Source organism: Scophthalmus maximus, chromosome 6 (assembly GCF_022379125.1).
Source record: "Scophthalmus maximus strain ysfricsl-2021 chromosome 6, ASM2237912v1, whole genome shotgun sequence".
NCBI lineage: Eukaryota > Metazoa > Chordata > Actinopteri > Pleuronectiformes > Scophthalmidae > Scophthalmus > Scophthalmus maximus.
Genome location: NC_061520.1, coordinates 1732501 through 1752500, shown reverse-complemented (window position 1 = coordinate 1752500; position 20000 = coordinate 1732501). Strand labels below are relative to the sequence as shown.

Here is a 20000-nt window from a genome sequence, read left to right as displayed (position 1 = left end):
TGGAGTGTACGCGGCACATCGACACATTAGAGCGAGCTGAGTGCTTCCACGCTGACAGATGCTAAACTTGTTCTTATTCAAGGATAATTTGACGGTTTTAGAACACACACACACACACACACACACACACACACACGCACACACTTGACCCCCCGCACTGCAGAGGTGACACACGGTTGAATAATGGACTTTGCCGCTTGCTGAGATAAATGCTTGATCGTCCACTCACTGCTCTGTTATAATGGCTGACGGCCGAACATTTACACACACACACACACAGACACGCGGACACACACACACTCAGACACGCGCACACAGACACGCGGACACACACACACTCAGACACGCGCACACAGACGCGCACGCAGACGCGCGCGATACACGTGTAAACTTCTACTTGCAGCACCGGACAGAACCGAATCTGTTATTTACTTTCCAGTTTGTTGGCGACTTATGAAAACATTCAGTCTGTAATTTAATACGTGAGAGGCGGCGGGAGCTCGTGAACGGATCCACAGTCCCCACTTCAGCCACGAGCGACGACTTCAGTTTAAAATCCACATCCTGCGTTGCACAGCCACGGGGGAGGAAGCTCTCGGAAACGCGACGGGCAGCGACAGAAGAGGGTTTGTGTGATTTTAAAAAGTGTTTTTCTTCTAGAGCTGAAGCTCAGAGCATGTTCACTTCCAGCCAACAAGCAGTTTTACCTCCTCAACATATTAAACATTATTCTATATAAGACGACAATAACTGAACATGGAAGAGAAAGTTTCCCCTCGTTTTGCCGTCCTCCCTCCGCAGGCTGCAAGTGTTACCCAGTGTGTGTGTGTGTGTGTGTGTGTGTGTGTGTGTGTGTGTGTGTGTGTGTGTTAGCACACATAGGCTGTAATGAGGTGCTGATAAGCCACATTGACAGAGTTCACAGGTCAGTAAACGACCTCATGCACATACTGGTGTGTGTTTATACACACACACGTCTCGCTCCACATTCAAAAGCACGCCGGCCTGTGTTTGTGTGCGTGTGTGTGTGTGTGTGTGTGTGTGTGTGTGTGTGTCCATGCGGTAGCTGAGATATTTAGGTGTGATAAACTAGATACACTGAAATCCACCGTGTGGTTTTTTTTTCGTCTCTGGGATTGTTTTTCTCATATAAACACCATCTTTGTGGGGACCGGTCGTCCTCGTGGGGACCGACGTCGGGTCCTAATGAGGGGAAGCGTCAGCGTTGGGGTGAAGGTTCGGGGTTAGTCGGTCCTCACTTAATGGAAATCTATAAAGCGTCCTTGTTTGTGAGTGTGTGTGTGTGTGTGTGTGTGTGTGTGTGTGTGTGTGTGTGAGGGAGACGAGGTGACGGCCAACACTGACCCCTGATGAGCCATTCATCACATCCCTGCTGAAACGCGTGTGTGTGTGTGTGTCTGTGTATTTTCCTCAGCTGATAGTATTCACACATGGCGGTGATAAACTATCGCCGTCGCGCTGCGTGGAAGTGATTGTGTGAGCGTTAGCAGCAGAAAACCATTTAAACAAAGACGAGATAAGCTCCGGCCATTTAACAAGAGAAGAAGTGTGTGTGTGTGTGTGTGTGTGTGTGTTAGAACAGATGTGTTTTAATGTGTAAAGTCACATACAGCTGTTATATGAATACAGTGGTTTCCATTATTTTTTTAATGAACTGGTTTGTACATCGGCATAAACGCCCACAACAAACAGCCTGTGGATAGAATATATATATATATATATATATATATATATATATATATATATATATATATATATATATGGTACAGTCAAGTATCGACCCTCGTCACTCATTAGTTTTTTTAGCTTCTGTTTTGAAGCCTCAAGTTTTTTTGCATTTTGACCAGCGCCATTTTGTTTTTGGGGGAAACCACACGTATAATTTGGGGGCGTGGTCTGTCGTGAGAGCTTCTCATGCACCGATTGGGCGGCACCAGCTGTCAATCACGCCGTGTCCACGCTACATTCGAAAGGTTTCCAGTATCAAACTTGCGACACGGAAAGGCGCTTCCACTTCACGCCAATTTGTTCTTATCTTCAGGAACAAACAGTACAGTGTAGATAGTTTGATAAGAAACCTGGATCTGCATCAGGCGTGTAAGTGCAGTGCAGAGGATGGATTCCATTATGGTAAAGCAATGTGCTGTTATGATGTCATGAGTCAAATCTGGAAAGTGCAAAGAAAGTTCCTGCAGAAGAGTCACAAACAAACATTCATATACAAAAACACACACACACACACACACGTTAAATGAAACACATACCTGGCACATACATCATTGCCTCTCTCAGACACACACACACACACACACTCGGGTACAAACGGCGCCGTGCACACAACCCGCTGCAGTGGGTTTTTTTCCTACGCCATATTAATATTTATGACCAGATTTTAGCAGCTGTGGCTTTTACAGTCGGGCTCTCGGCGCGCTGCACTTTATTAATATCATAAGGACAATGTCAGCAGAGCCCTTAAAAAGGGTTATGGTTATGATAGAGGGTGTGTGTGTGCGTGTGTGTGTGTGTGTGTGTGTGTGTGTGTGTGTGTGTGAGGAGGTTTTTGAGAAATGGGGAGAGGTAAAGTGAATAGTAGAATATTCGTAGATACAGTGTAGATAGATACAGTAGATACTGAAATATTGATCCTTCTCTCTCCTGGTTGACTTTCCCCCTTGAGTTGAAACTTTGTTTCACACACACACACACACACACACACACACACACACACACACACACTACAACATGAATGAAAGAGTTATCGGTCAAGTGAAATTGCAGAGGTATAGATTTGTAGTAAAGGACAGAGGGGACGAAACGAAATGGGAAAAAAAAACGTTGGTCAAACACTTCATCTTAATTTTCTTGGCCTGGATTTTAATACCGTTATTTATCATTTAATTTTTTTTTTTTTTACGCCTGTGTCTTTTTATTGATTTAATTTATTTTCTGTATAAATTAAATGTGTATTATTTGTTATTCCACCATTTTGTGTCTTCTGTGAACGAGGCCTTTGGACCAAATCCAGGGAAAAACTATAACGTCTTCAAAACAACATCAACAACACAAACTCATCATGAAGGAAACTTCACCTGCCTCCATTTTGTTCCTCTACCAACCTCCATCTTCTACCTTTTGCTGTCTTTTCTGTCATTCTTCATCTCAAATCTCTCAAATCCGTCAGATCTTTCTGTCCACCAGCCTGTTGGTGATGGAGGCTTCAGATGTGCAACTTTAATTTAATGTATTATCTCCTATTTTTCCTTTGATATTCCTCTTCACAGACTGAGCCTATAGCTTTCATGTAATTACCATAGAACTTAGAGGTTACACAAATTTTAAAATGAACTTTCCACCTACACTGTGTCCAGAGTCGCAGCTCTGACGCTGAACAGTTTTAATCTGAATCATAAAATTATGAAAACCGAGAGCCTTGCGTTTCTTTACGCCTCCGGAGAAGTGTTGTCGGACCGACAGGAAGCTGCTCGGTTTCTGTGAAAGCTCAATTAAAAACAAATACAGACAGACAAAGATCATAGGGAGAGCATATTTCATGAGAGGACACATTAAGAAAGACACAGGAACCAATATGTAGGAAATGGAAAAGAATGGAAAGAAAATCTTGTATCTCACTCAAATGATGAACTAATCCAATGTGTTTGTCCTTCTCCTGGGTTTTGCTCTGTTGTCATCCGCGGCCTCACCTCACCATGCTTCAGAAGACATGCTTATTCCTACTCTTATTACCTGTAAGTAGAGATTTCATAACCAGGACTAACCTCAATCCTTTTTTTTTTTAAACCGTCATGACTTTATACCTTTCTGGATTTTTTTTTTCTTCAAATGTTGTCTTGTTTTTTTCTTGTATCCTATCGTTTTCCAACCCCGCACGCTGAATCACATAAAAAACGTAAAAGACCCTGAAGGCATCCTGAGAAAGAAACTGTCCGTAACTGATTTAACATTCATACATTTAGATATTTGCACTGCACGATAAAAAAGGGTGCAGAGGATAAGACCTGCCGAGGACAATGAACCTCAGTTGAGGTATCTTCAGCTAACATTAGCTAAGAAAATATAACGACAGCTGGACTCCACTCAGTACTCTGTCACTTTGAATATTAAAGTGCAAATTTAACACTGGACCGATATTGTGAGCTGGGTACTTTTAAGATTAAAAACCAGAGACGTTGGTATAATGTGAGCAACACAGCTACAACTAATTGAATTGCTCATGGGCATGTTTGATTTACAGAAGGTGTGCGCACGATCAAGCACCGTAAAGGTTACGGCCGACTCTGAAAGTAGATTATTCACAGGGAAGCTGGACAGTCAGGCCGAAGTGGTTTGAAGCGGTAGATAGGGTTAGGGCTATGACTCTTGAAAGGGTGTTTGATAGGGTTAGGGCTTTGACTCTTGAAAGGGTGTTTGATAGGGTTAGGGCTTTGACTCTTGAAAGGGTGTTTGATAGGGTTAGGGCTATGACTCTTGAAGGGGTGTTTGATAGGATTAGGGCTATGACTCTTGAAGGGGTGTTTGATAGGATTAGGGCTATGACTCTTGAAAGGGTGTTTGATAGGGTTAGGGCTATGACTCTTGAAAGGGTGTTTGATAGGGTTAGGGCTATGACTCTTGAAAGGTTGTTTGATAGGGTTAGGGCTATGACTCTTGAAAGGGTGTTTGATAGGGTTAGGGCTATGACTTTCGAAGGGGTGTTTGATAGGGTTAGGGCTATGACTCTTGAAAGGTTGTTTGATAGGGTTAGGGCTATGACTCTTGAAGGGGTGTTTGATAGGATTAGGGCTATGACTCTTGAAAGGGTGTTTGATAGGGTTAGGGCTATGACTCTTGAAGGGGTGTTTGATAGGGTTAGGGCTTTGACTCTTGAAGGGGTAGTTAAGGTTAGGGCGATGACTCTTGAAGGGGTACTTAAGGTTAGGGCTATGACTCTTGAAGGGGTAGTTAAGGTTAGGGCGATGACTCTTGAAGGGGTACTTAAGGTTAGGGCTATGACTCTTTAAGGGGTAGTTAAGGTTAAGGCTATGACTCTTGAAGGGGTAGTTAAGGTTAAGGCTATGACTCTTGAAGGGGTAGTTAGGGTTAGCGTTATCCCTAACTACCCCTTGATCTTCAAAAGACAAGGTACATCCTACCGTAAGTGGGAACGCACAAAACGGAAGGGTAGGGCCAAGTTGTGGGGGAAATGGGACGGACCCGTAGTGTACACGGTGTCGGTCTAAGAAGACCACGCTTGGGATTGGTTGGACGCATTTGTTGGTTGTGTTTGGAGGAGCGTTCGAAACGGGTCACACCGGTCTTCAAATGCAGACTCCGCAAGATGCGGCACCTGAATTGGGACAAAGACCAATGTCTCTTTTAGTCTAGTTGTCATCAACAATCCTACCTCACGTTCACAAAGTTACATCATGACTGAGCAGTTCTACTGGAAAAGCTTTGGTTTAAAAACTTTCTTCAAGAGAAACTCAACAGTTTCTTTTTGGGGAAAAGACTGTTTCCTGTAAACTACAGTCTTCAAACTTCGGGACGACTATCCCCTCATTACGTTGCCTGGAAGTTCTCGGGACGTGAATTCTGTGATTTAACTATACGGCATTAGTTTGGTGGTGAAGAGAACATTTCAGGGGAAATTAATTCCCTGTGTTTGCAATGTGCCTCTCTTAAACTGTGTCATCATAAAAAGGTCAGCGTAAATCACTGTTATCCTTTTCCACCATTTCCTGCTTAGAAATTGGGCTGAGCCATTACAGCTGCCTCTTCATACAGAAAGTACAAGCGCGCACACACACACACACACACACACACTCCTGGTTGCACAGACACAAATGCCTGAGCAAACACATATACGCTCTGCTGCCCCGAGCTCACCTACAAAATCCCTGCAGAGAGTTTCAGAAAAATCCCCCTGCATCTCCCGCCGTCTTCAAAGCATCTGAAATTTTTTCCTCCCAAATCTCCAGCAGAGTCCAAACTGAGCGGAACACTCATCACATGCCAACACTTCTCTCGTAAAGCCACCGTCCCGAGGCGGTTTTGACCGCAGCAGAAATGAACTTCTTTACACCGACAGATTGACACAAATTAGAGGGATGGAAGCCGGTGGAGTTTGGTTTCTTCCACTTTTTTTTTCCGAGACTCACCGCTGTGTTCAATTTGCATGAGCAGAGAAAAAATAAGAATGAATACGCGCTGCCAACACTCTCCTGTCGCCACATTGGCGGGAGAGCGAATTATGTCAAAGCTAATCTACGAAAACGAAAATCCCCAAGTATCGTATCAAAGCCAAAGTCAAACACGGCGCAAGGAAGAACGGGAAGAACGGGAAGAGCACAAAGCAGCAACACACGAGGACAAATTCACAAAAACCTATATATATATATATATATATATATACATATATATATATATGTTAGATTTGTATTTGAAACACGAGGTTAGACTTTTGCTCATACAGTAAGTACAGTAAGAGTAAGAGTGTTGTAGTAACCGATCCCGAACCATAACAGAGACGTTCTAGGTTTTAGTTTTTTGGTTTTCCCTCATTGTCCGACTCTACCAGAGTCTGACGCAGCCGCTTTAAGCTGAAGCTCAAGACTTTGTCTTACTTGTAGTTACCATGGTTACAGCTTGCCTTGCAACCACGGTAACTTGGTAGATGTCAATGAAAACCTGAATTCCTGTCGCGTTCCGTGACAGAGTTCGATCGCAAGAAACATTTGTGCTTCGCGCGATAACAACATCCAACCGCCGGTCGATACCAACCACGACCAGTGGTTTCTGGGACTGATGGATTCCATACCTTTTCTTTTTTTTTATTCTACATTAAAATGATTATGGTCAATATCAGTTATCATTTTGTTTAAATCAACGTCAGCATCAGCTAAAAAAGTCTTGTTTCAAATATAAACAGAACCCCAGAAAAACAGTTAGCAATCATCAGCACAAAGCTGCACATGTGTGCACACACGTGAGTGTGTGTACACACACACACACACGCACACACACGCACGCGTGTACACACACACGGCTTTAGCCCAGGGATGTTTACTGTGAGATGAGAGAGGGATCTCTCTCTCTCTCTCTCTCTCTCTCTCTGTATCCCTCTATCTCGCGCTCCCTCGCCGACTCTGCCTCTAAATCCTGTGATACGCAGATGAAAGTTTGTTGTGGCTTCGCCTGCAGCCTCCTCTGGAGCGACTGCTGTCATCCTGAAGTGACTGACTGCCTGACAGCCTGTCTGTCTGCCTGCCTGCCTGTCTGCCTGCGGCGGCGGCGGGGGCGGCTGGGGGATGACTGCGGGATGTTTGAGCTGCGTACTGTAACCTGCCACCCGACGTGGCCCAGGCCTTTTCTCACCGTACAGCAGCAGGAGTTCTGTCAATCCCCTCGACAAGTCCAACAAATGTCGTTTCCCTCCCCTCGTCTGATTGGACGCCTCCAGGTCGCCCCTGTCCACTTGCCGGGCTTCTGCCAAAATAAATGCAATTCCCCCTTGGCAGGCATCAGCCTCCAGGAAGAAGGAACAACCAAACCAGGTTGTAGGCGGGGTCATCCCTATGTTCCCCCATTACTATTAAATCTCCCCCGCATCCAAATAAGGCCCTTTGTAGGGTTAGGGAACATATGGCTGAAGGAACAAAGACACGCCCCCTTAAAAAAAATTGTTACAGTACATACCACATTATTTATATAACACCAATTTTAAAAATTTATAATGCAAAAAATAAAGGTCACTAAAGAACAGTTATTGACCGTCTGAAAAAATATTAAATTGTAACCATCACAAAATAGGACTTTGGACCAAATCATACTGACTTGGTGTCTTATGCGATCATCAACTCCTGGTAACAGTGATTTATTCATTGGTCACAAGATCAACTACAGTAAATGAAAGGGACAAAAATCACAACTATTTCTATCTTACAGTAAAGTTTTCTTGGTTATACATCTTATCCTGCTCAAAATAATTGAACAAAATATTAATGCCACGCATACTAAAACATAAATGAGCTCGATGGGCGCTCAGGGCTAACGCCATATCTCGCCATGTTAAGGAAAGTTTTAAAAACAATTTCCTGGCTCCTCCCGTTTATCCAGGTCCGCTCCGAAGTTCCGTGGGTTTGCCGAACAATTAAAAGTGCGGCCATTTTGTCTCTCACTCCGTTCCTTCTCGCCGTCTCTCTCTCGGAAGGCGAGACACACGCGCACAAAACCTACGACTTCCACTGCCGCGCAGTCGCTCGTTATCGACGCGTCAAACATCTGCAATTAGTGTCGCCGGGTGGAGAATGAAGTTGTCCGTGATTTTCACTGCGGGAGGGGGGGGGGGGGAGTCGTGGGGGGCGGGGTGGTAACCGCGGCGCTTAATGAACTGCCGCCGTGACATTTCATTAAAAGGAGGAGTTTGTCGTTTGAGTCCATTAGGACGATGGATGTGTGGAGAGGAGGAAGACCTTTCGGTTTCTTATGCTCCTCCTTTCGTCACCTCCTCCGTCCTCTTTCCTTCATCTCTTCTTCTCGTCCACTTGGCTGGTCCCTCCTCCCCCTCGTCGCCTCCCGCCCCGTCTCCTGTCACCGTGCAGTCAGGAATCAGGAATAGGCCGCTCCGAGCTCGGAGCACGACGGACGTTTCCGTCGTCGCCTATAAAATTGGCGTCGGAGTCCAAATTGAGGTTGAACCCCAGGTCGATGGAAAGAAATGATTATGGGAGAGTCTTCGCTGGGCTGACTCTTTCCATCTCGCACCATTCTGTCTCTCTCTCTAACATCCTCATCTCCTCTTCTTCTCCTGGTTGTAGTTTTTGTTTTCGAAGGGTCAGAGTCAGAGATCAAACTTGTGCACGGTTGAAAAACGAAGCGCTGACCTGAACCGACATCCATCTTGTGCATATTTATTCATCTCTTTCCTCCATGCCAGACGTCGGAGCTGCGAGTGGCTCAACCTCTTGAGACGTCCCCGATGGCTTTCAGACGCGTTCACGCGCAAACACTCGATCGGAGAAGTAGAAATTAGTTCTGCTCTCGTCCGATGTGCAGTTTGTCAGAGACACGTGCAGAGCGGGCGTGTGAGGCGGCTTCGTGATGGGCCACTGAGAAACACGCCCACTCACCGGCCACAGTGTTCCGCCGACGGCCAGACACACACACACACACACCCACACACACACACACGCACACACACACGCACACACACACACACACACACACACACACACACACACGCGCGCACACACACACACGCACACACACACACACGCACACACACACACACACACACACACACACACGCGCGCACACACACACACACACACACACTGTGCGGTGCCGTTCGTGACCAGATGTCAGACACTTGGAGGAAGTTGCAGAATGTGTTGGTGGATTTCTGGAGGAGGATTTTTTGTAGTCGTGTGGAGGTTTATTTTATTTTATGATTCAATTGGAGATTATTGCTGTTGACAGTAGCTGTTCATTTGTGAACAGGAAAAAAACGAGCAGGAACCAGCGTGAAGGCAGTGTTCTCACGTCACCACGTGTGGTGTTTAGCTGCTATGATACAAAATTCAGAAAAGACGAATCATGTTCTGATCATGATAAAAATCTGTAAAATTACAATCTACAGGCGCCAACACCAATTTTTTCAATATTGGCCGTGAATTTGGTCATTGTGACTTCACAGGTCATGTTAACTGAGAGCTCGTCCACCTCAGCCCGCAACCACGCACTGATTGGACGGTATATCAGCTGTCAATCACACTGTTTCCATGCTACGGTGCTTTGTTGTCTATGTGACTGTAAATGGACCATAATGTTAGAACATCATGTTATTGAAGTAGACTCGAAACTAGAGATTGAACCATAAACTGTTCAGGAAAATATTTTGCTGACGTTTTGAATAGAGTGAGAAGTCGAGTCACGTCCTCGTAGAGTCGCCCCCTGCTGGTCAGGACACAGAAGACAGGCTTCTGTCCACGTTTATACAGTTGTAGAGTCTAGTTGAGTCTTCGTCTCATTATAAAAGTTTCACTCCAGCATTCGGCATAATTCCATTCTGTGGAAAGTGGCGGTGAAATGATCTGCACTAATTATCACCACCAGTATGTTCAGGTTCAGGAAAGGTTCTTTTTCGACTTCTGCAGGCAGAGGCAGTAAAACCGGTCTCAACAGCGGAAACTTTCTGCGAGCTTTCGGCGAATCTGCCGGTCGGTGTCAGATCGTGTGCGGCTCGCCGTCACTTCCGCCATCTGCCGCCGTCTCAGTGGACCGGAAAACCCGAAAGGTATAATAAAAAAAAAAAACCCCACAGCAGCCGAAGCAAAGTGGCCGGCAGATGGAAGTTGTGACGCGAGAGGACGGGTGAAAAGATGGAAGAAGAACAAATGACTTGGGGGACGAGTCATCAGCAGTCGCACGACGACTACAGCTGCATTTACCTTCCGACTGTTCACGGCAGCTGCGGACGCAAACTGGTGGTGCTGAGCTTCTCCCCACTGACTCAGATCATCTGTCCCGGGAAAAAATGAATCACTTCCAACTCACAGATCTTCTCATTATTTAAATGTCCCCAAAAAATAATCTGTCACTGTACAAGTTGTCCTGGACGTGGTCCTGGGAAAACATATGGCCACGGGAACGCACTCCGTCTGCACCGTCAGCGTCGGTTTGCTGACTGACGGAGATCCACGACAAAGTATTGAGACGGTTTGTTTCAATACGAATAGGCCTGGGACAAAATATTGTCCCTGAAATGATTGTGAAAAACAATACTATCGTCCTTTTAAGACCATTTTTGGGGATTCTGAATGAATGAGCTCGCAGTCTGTTGGTCCTGCGCGAGTTGTGTCGCTGCAGAGAGAAATGTTAGCCAGAGGCTGTTTTAGGCGTCAGACCAAACTAGCAATTCGAAGAACATGGTGTTGTCAAAGGGCGGCACGGTGGCGTAGTGGTCAGCAAGGATGTTCTGGGTTCGAACCAACCAGGGCCTTTCTGTGTGGAGTTTGCATGTTCTCCCCGTGTGTGCGTGGGTTCTCCCCAGGTTCTCCGGCTTCCTCCCACAGTCCAGAGACATGAGAATGGGGTCAGGTTCATTGGAGACTCTAGATTGACCGTAGGTGTGAATGTGAGAGTGAATGGTTGTCTGTCTCTGTATGTGGCCCTGTGATAGGCTGAGACCTGTCCAGGGTGAACCCCGCCTCTCGCCCAATGTCAGCTGGGATTGGCTCCAGCCCCCCGCGACCCTTAAATGGATAAAGTGGTAGACGATGGATGGTGTTGTCAAAGAAATCCATGTTTTATAGACCCTGCGACGAGAACAGACAGGAGGACAGAAGCCGGAGACTTTGCTGGACTGTAGTTGACATGTCAGCAAACACACATGTAGACACAACAGGTGTTATTTAGCTCATATTCATGTATCGTACGTTGTCGATGACGTATTCATTGTGACGGGCCAACGTATGAACATGATTTCAGTTCACGAGGTGCAGAAACGTGGCGACTTTCTGGAGATCACATAACGTTTTATTGGAGAATTCCAAAACTAAAATGATCTGTGATGGGTTTTTTTTTTTCTTGTCAACCTGGTTTTCCAAGGCGTCAGATCGAAAGTCTGTTGTTGTTCATCACTAAGTGAGAAACTTCAGCACATCCAGCATAGAAATGTAACAAAAAGAAGAACTAGAGACCAGATCTGACTGACTGAGTATTCCGTCATTCTAACATAACTACACTGCACTCACTGGACTTACTATACTCACTGTACACACTACACACTACACACTGTACTCACTGTACACACTGTAAACACTGGACTGACTGTACACACTATACACTGTACACACTGGACTCACTATACTCACTGTACACACTACACACTGTACTCACTGGACTCACTGCACACACTACACACTGTACTCACTGTACACACTGTACTCACTATACTCACTGTACACACTACACACTGGACTCACCGCACACACTGTACACACTGGACTCACTGTACACACTGTACACACTACACACTGTACTCACTGTACACTACTACACACTGGACTCACTGCACACACTGTACACACTGGACTCACTGTACACACTACACACTGTACTCACTGTACACACTACACACTGGACTCACTGTACACACTGGACTCGCTATACTCACTGTACACACTGTACTCACTGTACACATGGCAGCGAATGTGAATAAAAAACTGGTTATCCGTGTTGCTTGGCAGATAAAAATATATGAAAACACGTCAGGAAAAACAATGCGAGTGCCTGTGAAGTAAATAATTTCAAAGTATATGTGTATATACTTTTGCCACTGCGATGCGTTGAACAGAATGTCCGTCCTCATGTGGTTGTTCATGTGTTTGAGTCAGTGCATGTTTTATTCAGATTTCTAATTCTCTCCCGGTGAATCATTCTCACCATAAATCAGTTTTTTGTTTGTCTTCTGATGTATCACCGCATGTGTGTCTATGTGTGTACGTATATGTGTGTGTGTGTGTGTGTGGCCGCTCCACACCCGTACCCGTGTGTATGCTTATTTGCGCGTCGTGTGTCGATACCACTGTAGGAAGCTGGCGAAGAAGCAGAAGGAGACGGCGAGCGGCTCCACTCAGCAGCGGGAGATGGGCCTGGTCACCACGGCCGACAAGAGCACGACCAAAGTCAGCACGCTGCACAAGGACGACCCGTTCTCCACCTCCAGCCAGGAGCTCAACGGATTCAGTGAGTGTGGGGGGGGGGGGACATCCACTGTGGTCGAAGCGTCCGTGTGCATCTCATGTCGGCCAGATTTCCAATGTCGGTGTAAACTCATGAGAGTTTTGCTGCAGCTGAGACTCGCCCATCTCCATCGTGTGGTGTGAGGCGTGGACACTGTCGCCAACAACCAATAGCTGAGCTCTGTACAGGACCAACCAGGAAGCAGAAAATGCTTCTGTCATACGCAGCGACATCGCATGGAGACGAAGCCTCAGGTGGCGTGAACGGGGGGACGGCGCGACCAGGTAGTTTGGAAACCGCGGCGTTCGAGGCTTCGTCGTCGGGGAGTCTCCGTGCGGCGATGCGGCACGTGTTCCCGGTCGTCTCCACATTCTGCGGCGTCTTTCTCTTTTTCTTTTTTCTTTTTTTTCGGTTCCTCTCCTGTGTTCAACAGTTTCTCTTCCTGTTAACTTCCACCAGGTGCATGATGGGAAACAATCCAAAAAGCTATCTAGGTGCAGTCTGGTCTTGTAAGTAGTGACCGTGCAGGGATGCCCGGCCTTCGCCAAATCCTAGACTGCGACTAACAACGAAAAAAAAGGACGTCAGACTGAAGTCTTTCAAAAGTCTCTTCAGTGTCTTGTCAAAGTCGTCCGGGGTCTGGGAGGCGTGAACATCCAGAGGGTCCCCTGGGGGACATCCACTGCTCCGGTCTGAACCAGCAGGCGCTAAACCAGCATAGCTAAAACAGAGTTTTGTCTGGTATAATAAAATGTTTCTGTAAGTGAACTTTCCCTTCCGCCCTTGTCTGAACTTGGAAGGAGGAAAAAAGCGCGCCACGTCTCTGCGCCATTAATCATGTTGTCAGATTCATCTATTCAAAAACAGTGGACATCTCATTTTTAGTGATAAAAGAACCTTCCGTCCGGTCCGTCCGCCGCCGCCGCCGCTATCAGCTGCTGCTGTTTCACCAACCTCCATGTCACTCAGTGCTGTTCTAGTCATTTTCAACTCCTTCATTTTCTTTCTGCCTCATTCGCATGCATAAAGTGCACAAAATGCAAATTGCATTATGTGTCCGTGTGTATCTGCCACTGTAATCTTATGAAAGTCACCCTGCCTGCGTGTGTGTGTGTGTGTGTGTGTGTGTGTGTGTGTGTGTGTGTGTGTGTGTGTGTGGCGGCCGTGTGGGCTCTCACACTCCCATCTCTTTGTGAAAGTGTGTGTGTGTGTTTGTGTGTGTGTGTGTGTGTGTGTGTGTGTGTCCAGGGTAATTAAACAAGGGGCCTCTCAGAAGGGCATTTTTCTCTTGAAAATGTCAGCCTGGCCTTTTGGGAGCGCTTGGCTGTTGAAAGCCCGACGGTGCCGGAGAGCGACTAAGTAGCCGCGCTAATGTCGACGCTGTAATTGCCTCGCGCTCTTCCCTTTAACTGTCCACGCGGCGATTATGACGCACAATAATGTTTTTGCATCCGAAGCACTAAGAACACGTCCCCCCCCCCGTCCCCCGTCCCCCGTCCCCCCTTTTTCTATCTGAACCTCGGACGCTCGATTAAAGCTGTGATGATAGTCAAAACTTTTTGAAAGTGTCTTTGCTTCTTCAAGTCGACCGGGGGCCGTTTAGAACATCTGTAACACATCCCCTCGTGAAATGAATTTTCTTCCAGACCTTGGATGTTGGAGGAAGCTTCGCTGTTTGAAACGGTCCACGTCGCCTCGCGACGGCTGCATCTACAGGTTGTGTGTGTTCCGCTGATTCAGTGCGATGAGCGGGTCTCTCTCTCGCAGTCGGCAGTGTCCTTTCCCATGAGCGTTTGGAAAACACACACACACACGCACACACACACACACGCACACAGTCACGGATCCAGGCTCACTCCTAATGAGACAGAGGAAAGCGCTGACACAAGGTGGAGGGGGGGGGGGGGGGGGAGGGACCCAATAATATTTGTCCCTCGCAGAAGAGCAAATAACCTTTTTGTGTTATTGCATTCTCACCCGGTCGCCAGCTGTCTTCACGGGACACTGCTGTCAAAGCAGATTCCTCTCGGTGTGCCGGGTGCTGCCGCCGCCTTCAACTTGAGCTTCTTCAACATGTGCGACGGACGAGAGAGGGATTTTCATCACAGGAGAGGAGATGTGTCGTGTTTGTTGGGGGAATTAGACGAGGGGGGGGGGGGGGGGGGGGGGGGGGGGGGAGTGGGAGGACAATAGAGCGTGAGGTGAGGATAACACTTAAATTATCCGCCGGCAGGAAGACATTGGGCTATTGTACCAGAAAAACTGTGGCGCCAACAGAACATGAATAAGAATGAAGCGAGAGGAGAGCAACTTGGGGGATTTTCACATCAGGGAATTATTATCACAATTATGTTTTATCGGATATGTTTGGAATTCCAAACACTGAATGCGTCTGTCAGCCTTTAAACTGCCCTTTACTTTTTCAAACCTTATTCTAAAGCAAATACTGAATGAAGCTGAGGAAAAAAGGAAAACTTTGATATATTGGTGACAGGAGGCAACATGGTTTCTTTAGTTATTGTCAGAAACAAATTCACCTTATTAACATTTCAGTGATACAAACCCAGATGTAAGTGGATAAATAAATCATAGCACTTGTAATATATGTCTGGTTTTTTCAAGCACCAGATCCAAATGGGAAACTGGAAAAAATTCACCTGTATTTGTCTTTTTTTCTATTTTGTCTTCCATTTTTTTATTAACCTTTATCTAATTCTCGTACAATTTCAATGCAGCCAAGATAACACAAATACATAAAACACGATAAAATGTTTAATTTAAAAAACAACAATAGTGCAAAGAGTGCAGAATAGTTAATGTTTGGAATATAAAGGACATAAATCACAAAAGAACAGTAACATAAAATCAAGTAATCTGGGCATTAAAGAATGTAGATTTTCCTATTTTTGCCTTTTAAAATACTGAGAACCAACAAAGCCAGAAAAAAGGGCTAAAAGGCTAAAAAACGTCTAAACTCAATATAGCTAACAACTTCCAACAAAAAACACACGTCACACATTGACGGATAATTAGCGAGACTAGTGCACTTCACGCTCGCCGTCTCATTCGTGCCAGCTCTCGATCTCCTCTTCCTCCTCCTCCTCCTCTTCCCCGTCCTCCCAATCGCCTTTGACTGCGACAGGAAGAGCGACGGCTAATTTTCAGTTTCACTTCAGCCGGGTTAGGGTTAGGGTTGTATTCATATTCAAATTTAAGAAGTTGAAATCACATAATTTTGACTGATTTTCTTCATTAAAACGACTTAAACTGAATAATTGATCAAAATAGTTGGCGATTAATTTAATAGTCAATTACTAATCGATCAACTGTTGCAGCTCTACTAGAATGCACGTGAAACCACCTCCCATCACGCTAAGTGGTTTACGATCTACATTACTCGTTGTGGGCTGCATGGTGACGTAGTGGTCAGCGCTGTCACCTCACCGCAAGAAGGTTCTGGGTTCGAGTCCCGGTTCAAACCAACCAGGGCCTTTCTGTGTGGAGTTTGCATGTTCTCCCCGTGTGTGCGTGGGTTTTCTCCAGGTTCTCCGTCTTCCTCCCACAGTCCAGAGACATGAGAATGGGGTCAGGTTCATTGAGACTCTGAATTGACCGGAGGTGTGAATGTGAGAGTGAATGTTTGTTTGTCTCTGTATGTGGCCCTGTGATAGGCTGGAGACCTGTCCAGGGTGAACCCCGCCTCTCGCCCAACGTCAGCTGGGATTGGCTTGGCTCCAGCCCCCCGCGACGCTTAAGTGGATTAAGCGGTAGACGATGGATGGATTACTTACTGTACACACTTTGATTATTGATCTCCGATAGAAAGACAGATGCACATAAAAAAATGTTCCTAAGTGGCCGAGGCAGAAAAGTGCAGAGAAAAGGAGGAGGTGTGGGAGTGATGGAGGAAACAGGGGAATTAAAAAGAAAAGGTCAGAAGGAGAGCGGCGTATCATGTCGTCTGCTCAGTGAGTATGAAGCTACAGATCTCTGAAGCGCTAATGGCTGCCGCGAGTTTGGACCATCGGGACTCTGAAGTACACCAAAAGAAAATCGAGCACTCAAGAGAACTAAATGGCTGCGGAGGCCTACGGAGAAATGACCATCACTTTTGAGTGAACACACACACACACACACACACAGAAACACAAACAGAAACAAGCCAACTAGCTGCAGGTGCTATAGATTAATGTGTGTAGGCTAGCTGTGATATCTGTTGTGGATTATTTAACAGGCTTAGCCAGCATATAATATATCACAGTCAGTCTGCCAGCAATCTCTCTAGGTTTTATCTTGGTGTGTGTGTGTGTGTGAGTGTGTTTATGTGTGTGTGTGTGTGTGTGTGTGTGTGTGTGCACCTGTGTCTATCTTACATATCATTTATTTATAGACCCCTAGCCGTGTGTGTGTGTGTGTGTGTGTGTGTGTGAGAGAGATTGGATGTATCTGCAGGGACGTAGTCGCCATCAGTCACTGTGTGAGAAAGCAAAGCCCGTGGTGGTGAAACCACATTCATAAGCAATGATATATATCTGCTCGGGTCGTAACTGTCCTATACGTTTTGCTGCGTCGACCCTTATTCCCACAGTGGCCATTTTGAACTGGCAAAAGGAATCTGATCGACCGCTGTGACGGGTTTTTGGGTGAAGCAGGAAGTTAGTTTAGTTAGTAAACTAAAGAAACACCCCCCGTATCCCAATCACATCGACCCTGAGTGTAATTCATATGTCATCTTAACAACTGGACACTTGTGTCATTCTATCCAGAGTCATTTATTCCCATGGCAACGAGAGGAAATAATCCACTGACACTTCTTCTACTATCAGCGCTATGCAGATGACACCCAACTATACTTGTCGTCCCTGTCCAGAGTCCAGAACGGACTGGAATGCAAATCTCTATCTATCAAAACCTGACAAAATACTTCTTCCTGCTCTCTGATTTCCTGGTTGGTTCATTCGTTGTTTTTAAACTGTAATTCTTCGTACAAGCCACGACATCAGTCGATGAGTACGATCTGAGTGGACGCTCATCGACACAGAGACGCTTTTATGAAATTCAATATCGGTCGCCTTTGTGGTGCCGTTAGTGTTATCGGATCGTTCTTTGTGCCGTTGAATATGGATTATTGATCTACACTTTTGTGTATGTTGTTATTGTGAATCGTGTCCTGTGATGATGGATTTTTTTTTCCGATGAGGTCACTGACTCATCTTTCTTCTCTCTGTCGTTATTTGACCTCCGACTTCCCCCGTCCTCCCCATATTTCTTTCCCGCTGTTTTCCCTTCCGCTGTTATCCTTCCTCCGTTCACCTCGTCCTTTTTATTTACCTCTCTTCCTCCCTTTCTCTCTCCTCCGCAGCATCCCCCTCTTCCTGCTCCTTCTCCGTGCAGGGAAGCAAGACGCTGCAGAGCAAATCCCTGCTGAACTCCTACTACTCAGGTACACACTCCATTGGTCACACCTCATGTAGACGGCCCGCGGCTGTTTCCGCTACTGGACAAACTATCTCTAAATGACAACGTGCAGTAACCGAGAAACTAGTTCTCGTTCGGTCCTCACCTGTGTAGATTGACCAGCAGAGATTTGTGTTTCAGTTTGAGATGCAGGGTATCGCTCGTTGATGAGACGTTGAAGGTTTTTTATTCTCTGTGCAGCAGCAGGGCAACAGTAGAACTCTGAGCCTAATGCACGTCCTCACCGATCAAAGTGATTTCAAGATCCGCACTGATTCATGACTGGTTTGTGCAAATCGTCTGATCCTGTGACCATGTGAGTTTCTGAATGATTCCACTTTACGTTTCTCCTCATGTCGTGTGTCCGGTCGACTCTTGTGTGCAGTGTCCAAAGAGCCCGTCCCAGCCACGACTTCTATAGGTGAGTAAAACTTAACTGATCTTTTATCTCTCTCACTTTGACAAAGTAATAAATAACCTCTATGCTGCTCGTTCACACCGGACGTTCCAGTTTGGCCTCAGGATCATTTGATCAACACAACCCACGAATAGTCGCCCATTCTTCCTTCTGCTTTCTCCGACAAACGTCCTCTGAACACACACACACACACACTTTCAGGCTGCGTGTACAGTGTCATATACATCATGGGACACACACCTGCACACACACAGTTCACACGTGGACAGAATGAAATGTCAAAACCATTTTTCAGTTCCCTCCTCTCTGTCTTCTTCTTCTCTTCTCCCCGTCTGTTGGCCAGATTGATCAGTTCTTTGCCAAGAAGATTTGCTCTGGCCCGCATGCCGAAGTGTGTGTGTGCGTGTGTGTGTGTGTGTGTGTGTGTGTGTCACACCCTCACACACACTTAGCAGTATTATCGTGACATTTATCTGCCCGTCTCCGTTCACCAGACTGTTCCAATTCTCCTCAGCCAGTTGTTCACCCGTCATCTTCCGTCCGTCCTCCTCCTCTCTTCGTCTTCTCTTTTTCTTTTCTTCTGATTTGTTTTCGTCTCTTTTCTTTTCTTCTCTTCTTTTCTTCTGAATTGTTTTTGTCTCTTCTCTTTTCTTCTTTTCTTTTCTTCTCTTCACCTCTCGTCTCTTCTCTTCTCATTTCTTTTCTTCTCTTCTCGTCTCTTCTCTCCACTTCTTCTTCACTTCTCTCTTTCTCCTCTCGTCTCTTCTCTTCTCGTTTCTTTTCTTCTCTTTCTCCTCTCGTCTCTTCTCCTCTCGTTTCTTCTCTTCTCTTCTCCTCTCGTCTCTTCTCGTTTCTTCTCTTCTCTTCTCTTCTCGTTTCTTTTCTTCTCGTTTCTTCTCGTCTCTTCTCTTCTCGTCTCTTCTCTTCCCTTCTCTTCTCGTTTCTTTTCTTCTCGTTTCTTCTCGTCTCTTCTCTTCTCGTCTCTTCTCTTCCCTTCTCTTCTCGTTTCTTTTCTTCTCGTTTCTTCTCTTCTCTTCTCCTCTCGTCTCTTCTCGTTTCTTTTCTTCTCGTTTCTTCTCGTCTCTTCTCTTCTCGTCTCTTCTCTCCACTTCTTCTTCACTTCTCTCTTTCTCCTTCTGCAGACAAGTTCTCCTTGTTCTCTGCTCTCCGATTCTTTTCGCTCTCTTCCTCCAGTCGTCATCCTATTCGCTCCCCTCCTTTCTTCATCCCTCTCTTCTCCTCTGCTCTCGTTCCCTTGCACGAGAAAACAACGTGGTTCTTCTTCTGAGACCTGGATCTCTGTTGCACCTGCTGAGCCCAGACATTCTCAGAAAGAGAGAAGGAGCTCGGAGGATCACAGGCA

The 20000-nt window shown here is 46.0% G+C and overlaps 1 protein-coding gene across 11 annotated transcripts in view; it reads left to right on the top strand.

The window, feature by feature from the left end:
• The window catches only part of ptprt (protein tyrosine phosphatase receptor type T), a 244897-nt gene that overhangs the window by 171172 nt on the left and 53725 nt on the right, over nt 1-20000 (top strand). For 6 of the 11 annotated variants that reach the window (XM_047332935.1, XM_047332933.1, XM_047332931.1 and 3 more), the window contains 3 exons: nt 12611-12765; nt 18125-18205; nt 18605-18640. In XM_047332935.1, coding sequence (XP_047188891.1) covers nt 12611-12765; nt 18125-18205; nt 18605-18640 — 272 coding nt within the window. Of the gene's footprint in view, nt 1-3737; nt 3768-12610; nt 12766-18124; nt 18206-18604; nt 18641-20000 lie in introns of all 11 variants that reach the window. The other 5 variants (XM_047332934.1, XM_047332932.1, XM_047332936.1 and 2 more) reach the window with 2 other exon arrangements.